The sequence below is a fragment of the Pelobates fuscus genome, chromosome 3 (genome assembly GCF_036172605.1).
Source record: "Pelobates fuscus isolate aPelFus1 chromosome 3, aPelFus1.pri, whole genome shotgun sequence".
Taxonomy (NCBI): Eukaryota; Metazoa; Chordata; class Amphibia; order Anura; family Pelobatidae; genus Pelobates; species Pelobates fuscus.
In genome coordinates this window covers 163,336,584-163,357,342 of record NC_086319.1, presented here as the reverse complement: position 1 = coordinate 163,357,342, position 20,759 = coordinate 163,336,584, and the positions used below count along the sequence as shown (strand labels likewise).

Genomic DNA, 20,759 nt, shown 5'->3' with positions numbered 1-20,759 from the left:
GGCAAAGTGCACTTGCAAAGGTTGGCAGAGTACACGCTGAAGGCCTGACACCCACTTGAAGGACACTGACTGCTATTAGCTTACAGTGAAAAACTTTTTTGCTTTTTAAAGGCACGCTATAGTGACACCAGATATGAGTGGCAAAGTGCACTTGCAGAGGTTGGCAGAGTACACGCTGAAGGCCTGACACCCAGACGATTGCAGACAACTAACTGCTATTCAATCTATTACAGTGAAAACAATTTTTTTGTTTTTAAATGCAAGCGTAAGCTATTGTGACACCAGATATAAGTGGTGGCACTGGGCAAGTGGGCACAGTATCCACTGTGAGCCTGACACAGAAGCTGGCAGACAACTAACTGCTATTCAATCTATTACAGTGAAAAAAAATTGTTTTTAAATGCAAGCTTAAGCTATTGTGACACCAGATATGAGTGGTGGCACTGGGCAAGTGGGCACAGTATCCACTGTGAGCCTGACACACAAGCTGGCAGACAACTAACTGCTATTCAATCTTTTACAGTGAACTTTTTTTTTTTAAATGCAAGCTTAAGCTATTGTGACACCAGATATGAGTGGTGGCACTGGGCAAGTGGGCACAGTATCCACTGTGAGCCTGACACAGAAGCTGGCAGGCAGGCAACTGCAATTACATTACACAAAAAAAAAAAGCAGACTGATGTTCTAGCCCTAAAAATGGCTTTTGGGGGGTGCTGCCCTTACAGCAGAGATCAGATGAGTCCTTCAGGACTGTAGTGGACACTGAATACCCTAGCCTAGCTATCAATTTCCCTATCAAATGAGCAGCAGCTACACTTTCCCTCCTCTATCTAAGAATGCAGCTTCAGAATGAATCTAAAATGGATGCTGTATAGGGGGTGGGAGGGTCTGGAAGGGAGGGTCTGCTGCTAATTTGCTGGAATGTGTTTGCTGACCGTGAGGCACAGGGTCAATGTTTACTCAATAATGACGAATAGGGGGCGGATCGAACCGCGCATGTGTTCGCCCGCCGTGGCAAACGCGAACACGCTATGTTCGGCAGGAACTATTCGCCAGCGAACAGTTCGGTACATCACTAGTAACAACGTGCGGACGGCCCTTCTGCGCATGCGCATCCACGCTGAAACGCATACAAAACTTCATGGACAGTTTATCCAGCCGCACACTGAACGTTCACTATAACAGAACTTTCAGTGAAAATGTGATCCTGGATTTACAGCAAGAAACAGCTAAAGCTAACAGAGTAAGCTAGCATCTTTATGGTCATACAAATGGACTTAAATGTAATATGCCCAACAAGGCAAACATTTGAATGAATAAAAAATAATAATAAACTATAAAAGGTGTTGTGTGAATGTGGGTCCATTTATAAAACTAGCCATACAGCAAAGAACAAAATACAAACTTATCCACTAGGGATAAATATTTAACAATATAAAATATAAAATATAAAAATATAGATTTAAAAAGGTCCATTCATATGGGACTGTTTATAAAAGGTAATGAGTATACAAAATAGATATAAGCAAGGGACCAAAGATATATCATATTACAAATATAAATGAGAATAGAGACGACCATGTGAAAACAGCGGATATTTCTCATATCAGTGAGGAATAATCAATCAATAATCAGAAAAAGAATAAGAATACATTCAGATAAATAATCCATAGCATAGGGACATAAAACATTTACTAAGAAAAAACCATCATAAACATAAAACATGTGTAGAGTATGAAAAAAAAAATAGAGAAGACTAATGTGGATAATTACTGCATATACTTCAGGGCAGCAGTGTCCAAACTGGTAATAGAACTAAGAAAAAACACAAAAAAGACAAAAATTAAGAACACATGTTAAAGGCAACCTTAATCAATAAAGGCTAATATGTCCAGATCTGTGTTGAGACCTAAAGGAACAGAGGTCTTCATTGTATATATCCATTCTGTCTCTCTTGTTGCTAACATTTTCTCCATATCACCACCCCTCCAATGCGGTGTAACCATGTCAATTGCAATGCATATAAAATCTTTAAAACTAAAACTATTACAAGAGATACAGTGCCTAGGAACACTAGGTTTCAAATTTTTCTTGTTAATACCATTGAAGTGCTCCAGTAATCTTACATGGAGCCTTCGAATGGTACGTCCTATGTAGTGTATCCCACACTTACATTGCAGTAAATATACCACATACTTGCTCTGATAGTTTATAAAGTGCTTTATTTTGAAAACCTCTTTTGTGGTTGTGCTAGAAAATTCAGTAGTTTTATTTATTTGAAATTTACAAGTGCTACACTTCCCACATTTGTAAAAACCTTTAGGTTTTCCTGATAAAAAGCTAAAACTCCCGTTGGGGTCCTCCTTTTTCGGTAATATACTTGGAGCTAAAATATTCTTCAAATTACTCATTTTTTTATATATCACCCTAGGGTTTCGTGGTAAAATTTTCTGCAAATACTTGTCTTGTAATAGAATTGGCCAATTCTTACGGATAGATCTTTCTATTACGTTTACTTTACTGTTATATCTTCTAAGAAAGGCACATTGTGAAGGATTATCCATAACTTTTCTCTTATGCCGGGTTAGCAAGTTTTTCCTATCAAGACAATCAACCTCTTTTTGTGCTTTAGGCAAAAGATAGTGTCTATTACCAAATTTCTTGTTTAAAATTTGCACTTGTTCGTTAAAATCTTCCCTATTGGTACAATTCCTAAAAACACGCATATGTTGTCCCTTATGGTATGTTTGGTATGTTTGTTAACCACTTGCGGTGATGGCAACTTGAAAACTCTATAAAACCATTTCCGTCCGTCGGTTTAAAAAAGGTTTTGCTTTGGACCCTCCCTTCTCTTACAAACAATGTCAGATCTAAAAAATTGATTTGGGTTTTATGGATATCTTCCGTAAACCTTAGGCCATAGGTGTTTGAATTAATAAACATTAAAAACTCCTCTAAAACCTTCCTTTCACCTTTCAATATAATTAAAACGTCATCAATGTATCTTCTCCATTGCACCAGGTTCGCACCGAATGGGTTGTTCTACCAAATATTACTAGACTCCCAGTCCACTATGAAAATATTGGCGTAACTCAGTGCGAACCTGGTGCCCATCGCTGTTCCACATGTTTGAAGGTAATAAACCCCTTCGAACCAAAAGAAATTGTGGAACAGGATGAACCTGATAAGATCTAAAATAAAAACTGCTCATGGTCATTACTCAAGATATTTTGAACTGCTTTCAAACCTTTTTCATGGTCTATGACAGTATAGAGCGAAGTTACATCTACTGTAACCCAAAAATATTCCTCCTTCCATTCTAAATTCTCAAACTCTTTAATGATCTGGGCAGAATCTCTATTTAAAACTGCAATGCTCCCTCCTTTATCTGCCTGCCTGATCACTATCTCCTTATTATCTTTAAGTTGTTTCAGAGCTAGCTTTTCTTTTTTTGTTAAATTCTCTTTACTTTTGTTACTAGATGTAACGAAACCGCTGGCACCCCAACCGGGTACCTTCCGCTGACGGATGCTTCTAGTGCTTTTCGAGGACACCAAGTACTCTGCCTGACACCATAACCACTGCAAACCCCACGAACCTCCGCAGCTTGGTTGTGGTCTTGCTGTCTCCACCCACTCTGGACCCAAGACCAGGGTCCAGCTTCCAGTAGGTGGACCACTCCCAATTCCAGAGAGCAGGAACAAGCTCTTAGCAGAGCTTAGTGATTATACCCTGGGGAGTATAGTGATCATAGCAATCCCCAGAGTGTAGTTCTCCAATCCCCCAAACATAAGCCGAAACTTCATGAAGGTCCAAGATGATCTGCTTTTAATGACTATACACTGGCTTTTATGCAAGTCCCCATGCAAGGGGACATCCCACAGGGTGGGACACAGTACAACCAATCATTTACAGGAAAACCGTAAAACACACCCAGCACCAACATACAATACCTCCCATCTGCCTGTGATATAATTACTGAACACAATGGGTTAATGTAATTTATCACAGGCAGGAAAAATACACTTTTTATACATATACTGTAACTTTAAAAATTTGCATCATATTCACATAAAACATATTCAGAATCAGCATACTTTAAATATAAACATAACCAAAAATCATACAAATCCCTCCAGTACATAAAAAGTTAGCCGGAAGTCCTTTATGACCGACCGCAAGCACATTTCCCTGCCTAAAACAGTTCCATAGATTTGGGCTGTGCGGCCGGTCAATTTCTGATGTTAAAGGCAGTTCACTTAGAAAAAACTACTAAGTCCCATTCGAATGCATGAACGGGCCCCGTTCGTGCAAATAACACAGTGTAACATGGCGTTCGAATTGTCGAACGCACTCCGACTTTAGCTGAAGTGTCGAAGTGGAGGAGAAGATAAGGGTCAGCGGTGTTCGTGCATTTGTGTAGCCGATTTTAGTTCCATGGATTTACTAGCACACACCGCTGACCGCGTTCGACTAAATTAAAATGACCGCCGCCACGTGTTCGTTTGTCAAATGGCGGCCACTTCGACTACTTTGGCACTTCGGCTGCATCTGAAGTGCCATATAAAAAGCACCAATCCTTCCCAATGGTATTTAAAGAGCCAGAAGTAGTGAAATACAATCTGATATGGCTGAATAATGTTTTTAAAGGGCCAAATCTCCCTGGGGCTATAGTCATGCGGAAGGAGGCTTGCAATCAGGCCCCTCCAACAGCCAGGGGAAAAGGGCTGCTTGTCACCTAAAAATCCAGTGACAAAAGGCATTTTGTCACACATCGCCCCTTTGGGGGGGGAGACTAACCAGGTACCTGACCTGTCGGTCAGTGCCTGAGTTAGTCGATAAACCCACCCACAGTGAACAAGTACATGAGTAGCCCACTCACAACACACATTTACTGCACCTGGTGGTTCCTCTGGTGCTGCTGGGCAACACGCTGTGGTGACTGGGAGGGCAGAGGCCAACTGCGCTCTGCCCCGATGCCAGCGCTTCTGCTGGGGTAGCCTGGACGCAACTTGGTTGGGGAGGGGAGACATCACTTACCTCCTCCACCCGGTATTCTTGTGAGGGTAGTTGGGGATCTGGATAGGCTGTCCAGCATCCCTGTAGGTCGGGTGCAGAGACTACGGTCGCATCTACACCGTCTGAGGGAGTAGGGTCTCCCCTTGGTAGGGTACGCTGCCGCTGAGGAGAGAGACCAGTTGTCTCTTCTCCCGGTGCAACACACTGCCGCTGGGGAGTCAGACCGACTGTTTCGACTCCCGGTAATGCTGCCTGGTGCTGGGTTGCGGGAGCAACCATTTCCACACTCAGTAATAATGGTTGCTGCAGGGACGAGGGACCGTCAATCTTCTCTCCCTGGGATGCTGGCTGCCGCTAGGGAGAGAGACCGGTTGTCTCTTTTCCCTTGACAACACACTGCCACTGGGGAGTCAGACCGGCTGTCTCCACTCCCAGTGATGATGGTTGCTGCAGGGACGAGACCTCCTCCCTGTAAGCGTCGTACTCAAAGTGATAGGTCATGTTTGCTGTGAACAGGGGCGCTGTACGAATACTAGCGTTGCCCTCAAATTGTAATTCCAAACATTACCGGCGCCTCTGCGCTGCTTCTCCTCGCACTAGGATGCCATCCCACCGCTGCCACCACTGTAACGGAACCGCTGGCACCCCGACCGGGTACCTTTCGCTGACGGATGCTCCTAGTGCTTTCGGAGGACTCCAAGCACTCTGCCTGACACCATAACACACTAGAGATCTTTTCAAATTCACTCATTATCATTTGACTGAACACGGGAATATAATCGCCTCTTTCCCATGTGGGGAAGAATTTTGATGTATTCTTAAAAAATGAATGAATTATCTCAAGTCCTATGGCCTCCTCCTCTAAGGTTATAATACCACCAGTAGGGTCATTAAATTCGAACCTCTTATTTATCTCTAACTCTTTTTTTCTTCTCAAAAAAACGTCAATTTTCTTAAGAATTTTTGTGTGTCAATGAATAGTTCAAACATATTTGGATCTTTTTGTGGGGCAAATGTAAGCCCCTTATTTAAAACCTTTAATTGTTCCATACTTAAAATTTCCTTGGATAAATTAAAAATACCCATGATGTTGCCTTCTTCTAATCTGACATTTCTCCTTCCTCTGGCTCCCCTAATCCTCCGGTTGCTCCTAGGAGCTTTCTTTTCTTTGGAGGTGTTTGGGTTAATTCTTACACAATAATCTTTACATGTTGCCGCAAATACTGGATACTCTTTAACTAAAAATTAAGTAATTGGAAATCAAATATAGCTACTGACCTCTAGTGGCTTTTATTGGCACAACATTAAAGCTTCATTTTGGATGCAATTCATTATTATCCCAAACGATGAAGCTAAACTCTGAATTGATTCAGATATGTCACAGTTTGAAATGATCACTGGTTGAACAGAGGCAGACATAACAGAGTCAGACTAGTGTTGACATTTATTTATGTGGTTTCATTGTTTGCTATACTGTTTTTGGTCTATTGTGCGTTATAGACTTTCCCAGTTAACATTATTTTAAATATTTTTATTTGATTCTAGATTTGATGCTCTCTTTATTGTAATTATATCATTAATTTCCAAGTAAATTCAGAAATTTAAATTAATTGGCTCATGGAATGTATAAGCTGCCAGCAGGGACCATTATTGTGTTCCACGATCATCTAGAGAGTCAGGATTGCCTTACCTTTTTTTATTCATGCATTGAGTAAGAGGGGAGGGATTCAAATCAAATAATATATTTACCAGGTGGAAAAGTTAAACGGGGATTAACAGAATCCGCTGTTAATCTCTTAGACCCCAGTCCTGGTAACTAGCCCTTCAATCCAAGTGTAAAGGGTAAATTGATACAAGCAAACACCACAACCTCACCGTTCAAGTGACAAGTGGGAAGAACAATTCAAAATGAACGTATCTTATTATGTACAGCTTCCTCCAAGGATATCCTAGGACAGGGGTAGGCAACCTATGGCACATGTGCCATGCATGAATAGTCTATTGTGCGTTATAGACTTTCCCAGTTAACATTATTTTAAATATTTTTATTTGATTCTAGATTTGATGCTCTCTTTATTGTAATTATATCATTAATTTCCAAGTAAATTCAGAAATTTAAATTAATTGGCTCATGGAATGTATAAGCTGCCAGCAGGGACCATTATTCTGTTCCACGATCATCTAGAGAGTCAGGATTGCCTTACCTTTTTTTATTCATGCATTGAGTAAGAGGGGAGGGATTCAAATCAAATAATATATTTACCAGGTGGAAAAGTTAAACGGGGATTAACAGAATCCGCTGTTAATCTCTTAGACCCCAGTCCTGGTAACTAGCCCTTCAATCCAAGTGTAAAGGGTAAATTGATACAAGCAAACACCACAACCTCACCGTTCAAGTGACAAGTGGGAAGAACAATTCAAAATGAACGTATCTTATTATGTACAGCTTCCTCCAAGGATATCCTAGGACAGGGGTAGGCAACCTATGGCACATGTGCCATGCATGGCACTCGAGCTGCCTTTGCACGGCACTCAATGATGCTAGAGCTAAAAAAAACTCGGGTCTATCAGGAGTCCCAGTGGAACTTCAGATATCTACTAGTGCAAAAAGGTGGTGATGGACAATCCTCAATTAATGCATCCCAGATCATTTCCTCCCAGCACTTGTGAATGGGAAACCACACTGAAGCAGCAATCGCAGTTTCTTCCCTTGACCTCTACCTGGCCATCCCAGTTTTCACTGGACCCCAGGGATGGCCAGGGGCAGGTCTCACTACTAGATATACACAGAGCTGCAGAATAAACAAACATCCCACACAAAAACACACACACACACTGTCCCCACAAACACAACACCACTGACAGTCCACATGCATGTACACAACCCAACAAGCAGTCTCTCACATACAATACCACAAGCAGCCCCACACATACACATACCACCAAAACACACTACGTGAGATATCATCCACACACATTTCTATAAGCAGCCACCATTTACAGTCCACATTCAAAGGTGTCATACACAATACTACAAACTACTATTAATGAACAATATAACAGCCTTCATATGCACAAATACAATGCTACATAGGAACTACAGCACCCATAAATAACAAAAAAAAGAATACGGCAGCATACACATCTCAATTGAAAAAATAGGACTGGCACGCCAAGGGACTTCAAGAACTTGTTTTGACACAGTACTACTAAAAGGTTGCCTACCTCTGTCCTAGGATATATCCTTTTAACAAACAATATAACCAAAAGTAATATGGAGGATACAGATGAGGATCTACAAACAGTAAAACATACAATAGTGTGATACAGTTCTAATTTAATCTGTGCACTAGAAGACTTGCACTTACAGGAATGAGTTGGTATATATCGCCTTAGGGTGCCTCCCCTTGGAATACTGGCGAGTAATCCCAAACCCTTTTTTCTTGAATGCCGGCCTTATCACCAGTATAGAAGATGGGCCTCCGAATATTCTTCAGGAAAGTGCTTTTTTGCATACAGAAAAAAAAAAAAAAAAAAGTTGCTAGAGGTATTCTGGAACATTTTGTCCTGTATATAGGACTTCCTCAGGGACCAAAATAAATGAAAACAGCATCCAAATAACAAGTAGCACAATCAGGAACCCCTTAGTCAAGGAAAAAGCAGCATACAACCTCCCCCTCTATTCCTTCTATTTATATGTCCCCTCTTTCTGCTTGCTCTCTATACCAAAAGTTGATTGACAGGTGGGAAGAGGGACCGTATATTTGAAGACTTTTGAAGGATCGCTGGAAGCACCATAGCCTTTTTGTCATTTTGAAGTGTCCAGTTCTGCAGCTAATGAAAAGTAGGGTATTAAGGATTAGGAAATACTTGTGTAAATTTGAGTAAATGCATATTTTTCGATTCATTTAATTAATGTGTTTAAACATTGAGTTTTTATTTAAGGTTTGCTAGCAAAATGTAAAGTTGAAATATGTATTATTTTAATAATTATGCCTCGTTAAAAATTGCTGGTAAGAATGTTTGAATATGCTGTGCAATTTTGGCACCTGTTCTAGAGGATATTATGGCACTAGAAAATGTGCAGAGACGGTCTACAAAATTGATAAAAGGAATGGAGCATTTTATTCCTGAAGAAAGGTTAAAACATGTAAATCTCTTTGGTTTGGAACACAGCCCCTCAGATAACATTATAAAAATATTTTCGGGGTCAGTAAAAACAGGCCATACATAGATACATAGAATGTGACGGCAGATAAGAACCATTCGGCCCATCTAGTCTGCCCAATTTTCTAAATACTTCCATTAGTTCCTGGCCTTATCTTATATCTAGGATAGCCTTATGCCTATCCCACGCATGCTTAAGCTATTGTGTTAACCTCTACCACTTCAGCTGGAAGGTTATTCCATGCATCCACTACCCTTTCAGTAAAGTAATACTTCCTGATATTATTTTTACACATTTGCCCCTCTAATTTAAGACTTTGTTCTCTTGTGGTAGTTTTTAATCTTTTAAAGTTGTATAGTCTCTTCCTTTACTGTGTTGGTTCCCATTATGTATTTAAAAGTTTCTATCATATTCCCCTTGTCTCGTCTTTCCTCCAAGCTATACATGTTAAGATCCTTTAACCTTTCCTTGTAAGTTTTATCCTGCAATCCATTAACCAGTTTAGTAGCCCTTCTCTGAACTCTCTCTAAAGTATCAATATCCTTCCAGAGATATGGTCTCCAGTACTGCGTACAATACTCCAAGTGAGGTCTAACCAGGTCTCACCAGTGTTCTGTACAATGGCATGAGCATGAGCACTTCCCTCTTTCAACTGCTAATACCTCTCCCTAGCATTCTGCTAGCATTTCCTGCTGCTCTAATACATTGTCTGTCTACCTTTAAGTCATCTGAAATAATTACCCCTAAATTCCTATCCTCAGATTTTGAGGTTAGGACTCTATCAAATATTCTGTTTTCTGCCCTTTGGTTTTTACGTCCAAGATGCATTATCTTGCACTTATCCACATTCAATGTCAGCTGCCACAACTCTGACCATTTTTCTAGTTTACCTAAATCATTTGTTATTTGGCTTATCCCTCCCGGAACCTCAACCCCGTTACATATCTTAGTATCATCAGCAAAAATACATACCTTACCATCAAGACCTTCTGCAATATCACTAATAAAAATATTAAAGAGAATGGGTCCAAGTCAGGGCCGGTGCTTGGATTTTTAGGTACATAGGCGAAGATGCATTTTTCCGCCCCCCCAAAAAAAACATCTTCACCTATGTGCCTCTTAACCAGCCCCTCTCCCCTCCCCGACCAATAGTGGTCCCTTCCCTGCCCCTTAGTGTTCTTCTCCCCTCCCCCCTCTTGTCCCTGTCTCTTGGTGTTTCTCTCCCATTCCCTCCCTGTCCCTTGGTGCACCCCACACCCCGTTAGTGGTTACACTCCCCTTCCTGGTGTGCCTTCTACCTCTATTGTTGCATTGCCTAGCGGAGCAGATCCCCTAAAGGAGCTTCAGTTTTCTGTACCCGGCCGAACTGACAGGGAGTGCTCTCTCTGTGAGCACCTCCTGTCAGTCTGGCCAGGTACAGGAAACAGAAGCTCCTGTACTGCGCTCTGCTCCGCTACACTCTGTACACACTGACAGTCACACGCTCAATGACAAACACACAGACGTCACTGACAGACACAGACTCATTGACACTCATTGACAGACACACGGATAGTCACACACATACTCAATGACAAACATACTCTCACTGATTTGACAGACACACACTCATACACTGACAAACACACTCATCATACACTGACAGACACACTCCTAAACTCACATGCACACACACAGACGCACTCACTCACACACGCTGTCACTCATAGACGCACGCTGTCACTCACAGACGCACACTCTGTCACTCACAGACGCACACTCTGTCACTCACAGACGCACACGCTGTCACTCGCAGACGCACACGCTGTCACTCACAGACACACACACAGACACTCACAGACACACACACACTGTCACTCACAGACACAGACACTCACAGACACACACACAGACACTCACAGACACACACACTGTCACTCACAGACACACACACTGTCACTCACAGACACACACACTGTCACTCACAGACACACACAGACACTCACAGACACACACAAATACACTCACAGACACACACACTGTCACTCACAGACACAGACACTCACAGACACAAACAAATACACTCACAGACACACACACTGTCACTCACAGACACACACACTGTCACTCACAGACACACACACTGTCACTCACAGACACTCACATACACACACACTGTCACTCACATATACACACTGTCACTCACAGACACACACGCTGTCACTCACAGACACACACGCTGTCACTCACAGACACACACACAGACACTCACAGACACACACACTGTCACTCACAGACACAGACACTCACAGACACACACACTGTCACTCACAGACACACACACTGTCACTCACAGACACACACACTGTCACTCACAGACACTCACATACACACACACTGTCACTCACATACACACACACTGTCACTCACAGACACACACACAGACACTCACAGACACTCACATACACACACACTGTCACTCCCATACACACAGTCACTCACAGACACACACACTGTCACTCACAGACACACACACTGTCACTCACAGACACACATAGACACTCACAGACACACACAAATACACTCACAGACACACACACTGTCACTCACAGACACAGACACTCACAGACACAAATACACTCACAGACACACACACTGTCACTCACAGACACACACACTGTCACTCACAGACACACACACTGTCACTCACAGACACTCACATACACACACACTGTCACTCACATATACACACTGTCACTCACAGACACACACGCTGTCACTCACAGACACACACACAGACACTCACAGACACACACACTGTCACTCACAGACACAGACACTCACAGACACACACACTGTCACTCACAGACACACACACTGTCACTCACAGACACACACACTGTCACTCACAGACACACACACTGTCACTCACAGACACTCACATACACACACACTGTCACTCACATACACACACACAGACACTCACAGACACACACACTGTCACTCACAGACACAGACACTCACAGACACACACACAGACACTCACAGACACACACACTGTCACTCACAGACACACACACTGTCACTCACAGACACACACACTGTCACTCACAGACACACACAGACACTCACAGACACACAAATACACTCACAGACACACACTGTCACTCACAGACACAGACACTCACAGACACAAACAAATACACTCACAGACACACACACTGTCACTCACAGACACACACACTGTCACTCACAGACACACACACTGTCACTCACAGACACTCACATACACACACACTGTCACTCACATATACACACTGTCACTCACAGACACACACGCTGTCACTCACAGACACACACGCTGTTACTCACAGACACACACACAGACACTCACAGACACACACACTGTCACTCACATACACAGACACTCACAGACACACACACTGTCACTCACAGACACACACACTGTCACTCACAGACACACACACTGTCACTCACAGACACTCACATACACACACACTGTCACTCACATACACACACACTGTCACTCACAGACACACACACAGACACTCACAGACACTCACATACACACACACTGTCACTCACATACACACAGTCACTCACAGACACACACACTGTCACTCACAGACACACACACTGTCACTCACAGACACACACACTGTCACTCACAGACACACACAGACACTCACAGACACACACAAATACACTCACAGACACACACACTGTCACTCACAGACACAGACACTCACAGACACAAATACACTCACAGACACACACACTGTCACTCACAGACACACACACTGTCACTCACAGACACACACACTGTCACTCACAGACACTCACATACACACACACTGTCACTCACATATACACACTGTCACTCACAGACACACACGCTGTCACTCACAGACACACACACAGACACTCACAGACACACACACTGTCACTCACAGACACAGACACTCACAGACACACACACTGTCACTCACAGACACACACACTGTCACTCACAGACACACACACAGACACTCACAGACACTCACATACACACACACTGTCACTCACATACACACAGTCACTCACAGACACACACACTGTCACTCACAGACACACACACTGTCACTCACAGACACACACACTGTCACTCACAGACACACACAGACACTCACAGACACACACAAATACACTCACAGACACACACACTGTCACTCACAGACACAGACACTCACAGACACAAATACACTCACAGACACACACACTGTCACTCACAGACACACACACTGTCACTCACAGACACACACACTGTCACTCACAGACACACACACTGTCACTCACAGACACTCACATACACACACACTGTCACTCACATATACACACTGTCACTCACAGACACACACGCTGTCACTCACAGACACACACACATACACTCACAGACACACACACTGTCACTCACAGACACAGACACTCACAGACACACACACTGTCACTCACAGACACACACACTGTCACTCACAGACACACACACTGTCACTCACAGACACACACACTGTCACTCACAAACACACACTGTCACTCACAGACACTCACATACACACACACTGTCACTCACATACACACACACTGTCACGCACAGACACACACACAGACACTCACAGACACTCACATACACACACACTGTCACTCACATACACACACACTGTCACTCACAGACACACACACTGTCACTCACAGACACACACAGACACTCACAGACACACACAAATACACTCACAGACACACACACTGTCACTCACAGACACAGACACTCACAGACACAAACAAATACACTCACAGACACACACACTGTCACTCACAGACACACACACTGTCACTCACAGACACACACACTGTCACTCACAGACACTCACATACACACACACTGTCACTCACGTATACACACTGTCACTCACAGACACACACGCTGTCACTCACAGACACACACACAGACACTCACAGACACACACACTGTCACTCACAGACACAGACACTCACAGACACACACACTGTCACTCACAGACACACACACTGTCACTCACAGACACACACACTGTCACTCACAGACACTCACATACACACACACTGTCACTCACATACACACACACTGTCACTCACAGACACACACACAGACACTCACAGACACACACACTGTCACTCACAGACACACACAGACACACACACTGTCACTCACAGACACACACACAGACACTCACAGACACACACACTGTCACTCAGACACACACACAGACACTCACAGACACACACACAGACACTCATACACACACACTGTCAATCACAGACACACACACAGACACTCACAGACACTCACAGACACTCACATACACACACACTGTCACTCACATATACACACTGTCACTCACAGACACACACGCTGTCACTCACAGACACACACGCTGTTACTCACAGACACACACACAGACACTCACAGACACACACACTGTCACTCACAGACACAGACACTCACAGACACACACACTGTCACTCACAGACACACACACTGTCACTCACAGACACACACACTGTCACTCACAGACACTCACATACACACACACTGTCACTCACATACACACACACTGTCACTCACAGACACACACACAGACACTCACAGACACTCACATACACACACACTGTCACTCACATACACACAGTCACTCACAGACACACACACTGTCACTCACAGACACACACACTGTCACTCACAGACACACACACTGTCACTCACAGACACACACAGACACTCACAGACACACACAAATACACTCACAGACACACACACTGTCACTCACAGACACAGACACTCACAGACACAAATACACTCACAGACACACACACTGTCACTCACAGACACACACACTGTCACTCACAGACACACACACTGTCACTCACAGACACACACACTGTCACTCACAGACACTCACATACACACACACTGTCACTCACATATACACACTGTCACTCACAGACACACACGCTGTCACTCACAGACACACACACAGACACTCACAGACACACACACTGTCACTCACAGACACAGACACTCACAGACACACACACTGTCACTCACAGACACACACACTGTCACTCACAGACACACACACAGACACTCACAGACACTCACATACACACACACTGTCACTCACATACACACAGTCACTCACAGACACACACACTGTCACTCACAGACACACACACTGTCACTCACAGACACACACACTGTCACTCACAGACACACACAGACACTCACAGACACACACAAATACACTCACAGACACACACACTGTCACTCACAGACACAGACACTCACAGACACAAATACACTCACAGACACACACACTGTCACTCACAGACACACACACTGTCACTCACAGACACACACACTGTCACTCACAGACACACACACTGTCACTCACAGACACTCACATACACACACACTGTCACTCACATATACACACTGTCACTCACAGACACACACGCTGTCACTCACAGACACACACACATACACTCACAGACACACACACTGTCACTCACAGACACAGACACTCACAGACACACACACTGTCACTCACAGACACACACACTGTCACTCACAGACACACACACTGTCACTCACAAACACACACTGTCACTCACAGACACTCACATACACACACACTGTCACTCACATACACACACACTGTCACGCACAGACACACACACAGACACTCACAGACACTCACATACACACACACTGTCACTCACATACACACACACTGTCACTCACAGACACACACACTGTCACTCACAGACACACACAGACACTCACAGACACACACAAATACACTCACAGACACACACACTGTCACTCACAGACACAGACACTCACAGACACAAACAAATACACTCACAGACACACACACTGTCACTCACAGACACACACACTGTCACTCACAGACACACACACTGTCACTCACAGACACTCACATACACACACACTGTCACTCACGTATACACACTGTCACTCACAGACACACACGCTGTCACTCACAGACACACACACAGACACTCACAGACACACACACTGTCACTCACAGACACAGACACTCACAGACACACACACTGTCACTCACAGACACACACACTGTCACTCACAGACACACACACTGTCACTCACAGACACTCACATACACACACACTGTCACTCACATACACACACACTGTCACTCACAGACACACACACAGACACTCACAGACACACACACTGTCACTCACAGACACACACAGACACACACACTGTCACTCACAGACACACACACAGACACTCACAGACACACACACTGTCACTCAGACACACACACAGACACTCACAGACACACACACAGACACTCATACACACACACTGTCAATCACAGACACACACACAGACACTCACAGACACTCACAGACACACATCACATACATTCACTAATTATTTTAATAAATATACATTTTCCACCCAGCCTCCTTACCTGGAGAGCTGGTGTGGATGATGCATCCTTCCCTGGGGTCCTGCTGAGCGGCGTGCGGCTGTGCTGTGCGGAGATCAGGCGCTGCGAGGGAGCTCTAATCTCACCGCTCTGCTCCCTTGCACGCTGTCTGCTGATACCGCGGGAGCCGGAATATGACGTCATATTTCGGCTCCCGCGGTAATCAGCAGACAGCGCGCGAGGGAGCAGAGCGGTGAGATTAGAGCTCCCTCGCCGCGCCTGATCTCCGCACAGCACAGCCGCGCCGGGGGCCGAGATGGTGGCTGGCAGGAGGGAGAGCTTCCCTCCTGCCGGTCACTGAAATTTTGCGCCCCCAGAGCCCGTGCGCCCTAAGGCGGCCGCCTGTGCCGCCTTATGGACGCGCCGGCCCTGGTCCAAGTACAGATCCCTGAGGTACCCCACTGGTGACAAGACCATGTTTTGAATATACTCCATTGACTACAACCCTCTGTTGTCTGTCACTCAGCCACTGCCTTACCAATTCAACAATATTGGAATCCAAACTTAATGATTGCAGTTTATTGATAAGCCTTCTATGTGCTATAGTGTCAAAAGCCTTACTGAAATCTAGGCGAGCAATGTCTACTGCACCACCCTGGTATATTATTTTAGTTACCTAATCAAAAAAAATCAATAAGATTGGTTTGGCATGATCTCCTTGAAGTAAACCCATGTTGTCTCTGATCTTGAAATCCATGTGTTTTTAGATGTTCAACAATCCTATCCTTTAACATGGTTTCCATTACTTTTCCCACTACTGAAGTAAGGCTTACTAGCCCATAGTTGCCCGACTCCTCCCTACTACGTTTTTTGTAAATCGACACAACATTTGCTAACTTCCAATCTTCTGGACTACTCCTGTTAACAATGATTGGTTAAATAAATCTATTAATGGTTTTGCTAGTACACCACTAAGCTCTTTTTTAACTTTGGGTGTATTCCATCAGGTCCCATTGACTTATTTGTCTTTACTTCTTCCTCTGTAAACTCACATGTGACAAATAACTCATTTGTCCTCTTTCCTAACTGAGGCCACTTTCCTTCATTTTTATCTGTAAATACTGAACAAAAATATTAATCGAGGCAGTCAGCTAGACCTTTATCCTCTTCTACATACCTTCCTTCTTTTGATTTTAATCTAACATCCTTGTTTTACTTTCCTTTTCTCATTTATGTATCTAAAAAATGTTTTGTCCCCTTTTTTACTGACTGCGCTATTTTCTCTTCTGTGTGTGATTTGGAAGCTCTTATAACTTGCTTAGCCTCTTTCTGCCTTATCTTATAGATCTGTCTATCTTTCTCACTCTGGGTTTTTAATAATTACTAAATGCTAACTTTTTGTTTTTTTTATTATTTTGGCCACAGTGGTTTCCCAATTGTTCTGCTTTTACTGACAAGCCTAATACAAGTTTCTGTTGACTTCAGCAGTGCAACTTTTAAATAATCCCATTTCTCCTGGATTCCATTTAACCCCTTAAGGACCAAACTTCTGGAATACAAGAGAATCATGACATGTCACACATGTCATGTGTCCTTAAGGGGTTAAACTGCTCCAGTCTGATAATGACTCCTTTACACATATTCTAATATTCGCCTCACTAACTTTTATTAGGCTAGATTTTATTCTATCCTTCACATACAGGGCCACTCCTACCCATTTCTTGACTTCCCTGTCTTTTCTATATAACGAGTACCCTGGTATTGCAATGTCCCATTCATTTTTCTCATTAAACCATGTCTCAGTAACAGCAACTAAAGCTACATTATTTGTTGCCATTATTGCCACAAATTCATGAATCTAATTCCCTAAACTGCGAGCATTTGTGGACATGACTCTAAGCTTGTAATTTTTTAACACACCTGCTACAGGCACATTCTGTCCTTGTTTTGGGAGGCAATTGGATTGATGTTTTATCACCCTTTTGCCCCACCTCCTAGTTTAAATGCATCCTAGCAAAACCTCTGAACTACTCACTGAGAACATTTGTTCTCCTTTGAGAAAGATGCAAACCATCTTTTTTGTACAGTTCATTTCCATTACAAACAGAGCTACCATGAGAAATTAAGCCAAATCCTTGCTCCCAACATCACTTACCAAGCCACAAGTTAAAGTCCCTAATACGCATCAGTCTGTCGTTCTGAGTGTTATGCACATGCAGAACTTCGGAGAATGACCGTGTGGAAGCAACCTGCCGTATATCATTGGCAAAAACACAAAAAACTTCCTTTACCTCTGAAACCTCATTGCAAGCCAAGTCATTTGTGCATAGATGGACAAGTACATCAATTTCTCCTTCCTGCTTTGCTCGCTTAACAATATTACAAGTACTTCTCCTCTCTCTGTGAGAAGTAGCTCCAGGAAGACATCTCACAAGACCACTGTTGTCCAGCTCCACACCTCTTATGATAGAATCCCCCAACAACAACTGCTTTCTATTAGGCCTCACCATATAACTCCTAAAATCTGCGACCCCTGCGACCATGGTATGTACGCCACTGCATACAGATGTTTAAACAGCAATTGGATAAATATTTGCAAAAATGTAATATACAGGGATATCATTTCTAATTAGTGGGGTAATAGCCTCTTGATCCAAGGAAATATATGAATAGCATTTTAGGGTCAAGAAGGAATTTTTTTTCATAGTTTGTAGTAAATTGGAAGTGCTTCAGACTGGGTGTTTAGCCTTCTTTTGGATCAACAGCAAAATCATATGTGAGAAAGGCTGAACTTGATGGACGCAAATCTCTTTTCAGCTATGTAACTATGTAAATTTGCCACATGCCATGATAGTCACACATTAACATATAATTGGATTTGAACACTAAATGTTTCGAGTTCTCTCCTTAGCTTTGGAGCACAAGCCATCCACCGGAACTTGTACAACCGACATTAGAGAGGACTTTGAAAATTCTAGGGCTTGATTACATAGATCACTATATTGTTGAACTCCCGATGGCTTTCAAGGTAAAATGATCTTCAGACATATATCCTGAAACAGTGTATTTTCCGTGGTTTGAAGATATCAACTTTGGTTTCTATTGTTTTTTTTTTATTTTTTATTATAGCCTGGGGATGAACTAATCCCACAAGATGAGAATGGAAAGACCCTATATGACAAAACAGATCTGCGTTCGACCTGGAAGGCAAGTACCTAAAATGTGGCTTTATGATCGAAGTTGCACAGTCTAATCATAGTTTCAATCACAAAGAGAAGCAGTTCTGGCTAATGAAGTTAAATAGGTGGAATTTCATTAACTTAGCCCCCCTGTGTCATTTTTCGGCCACCATAATCTCTGTGCCACCTCTCTGCCACCAGCATTTCTGTGCCATTGCTCTGCCACCAGCCAATCTGTGATATCTCTCTGCCCTTTGTCTCTTTGTGCCATTTCTCTGCCCTTGGCCTCCCTGTGCAATTTTTCTACCACCAGCATCTCTGTGCCATTTCTCTGCATTTAGCCTCTATGAGACATGTATCTGCCTCCAGTGAGGGCAACATAATGTGTGTGGGAGAGTGACAGTGTGTGGGTGGGTGACAGACCGTGTGTGGGATAGATAATTTGTGTGGAGAATGACAGTGTGTGGGAAGGTGACAGACAATGCATGTGGGATGGGGACAGTGTGAGAGGGACAGTGTGTTGGATAGATAATTTGTATGGAGGGTAACTGTGTGTGGGTGATAGTGTGTGGGATAGTGACAGTATGTGTGGGAAGGCGAAAGTGTGGGAATGGTGACAATATGAAAGGTGGTGATGGTGATAGTGTGGTAGGTGGTGACAGTGGGAGGGATAAGAGTGGGGGTGATGGTAGCATGAGGGGATGGTGACAGTGGGGATGGGTTAGTGTGTGAATGGTGGCAGTGTGAAGGGATTGTAGCAGTGTGGAAAGTTATAATGTGAGGGGATGGTGACCAGGGCCGGCCTTAGGCATTTTGACGCCCTGTGCGAAAAATCTTCACAGCGCCCCCCCCCCCCCCCCCCCCCGTCATCCATGTATGCTGTAATGTTTGTGT

The 20,759-nt window shown here is 43.6% G+C and overlaps 1 protein-coding gene across 2 annotated transcripts in view; it reads left to right on the top strand.

Moving 5' to 3' along the window:
- LOC134602593 (aldo-keto reductase family 1 member D1-like) overlaps positions 1-20,759 on the top strand; it is a 106,619-nt gene that overhangs the window by 64,607 nt on the left and 21,253 nt on the right. For both annotated transcript variants that reach the window (XM_063447615.1, XM_063447616.1), the window contains exons 3-4: positions 19,598-19,714; positions 19,816-19,893. In XM_063447615.1, coding sequence (XP_063303685.1) covers positions 19,598-19,714; positions 19,816-19,893 — 195 coding nt within the window. The remainder of the gene's footprint in view (positions 1-19,597; positions 19,715-19,815; positions 19,894-20,759) is intronic.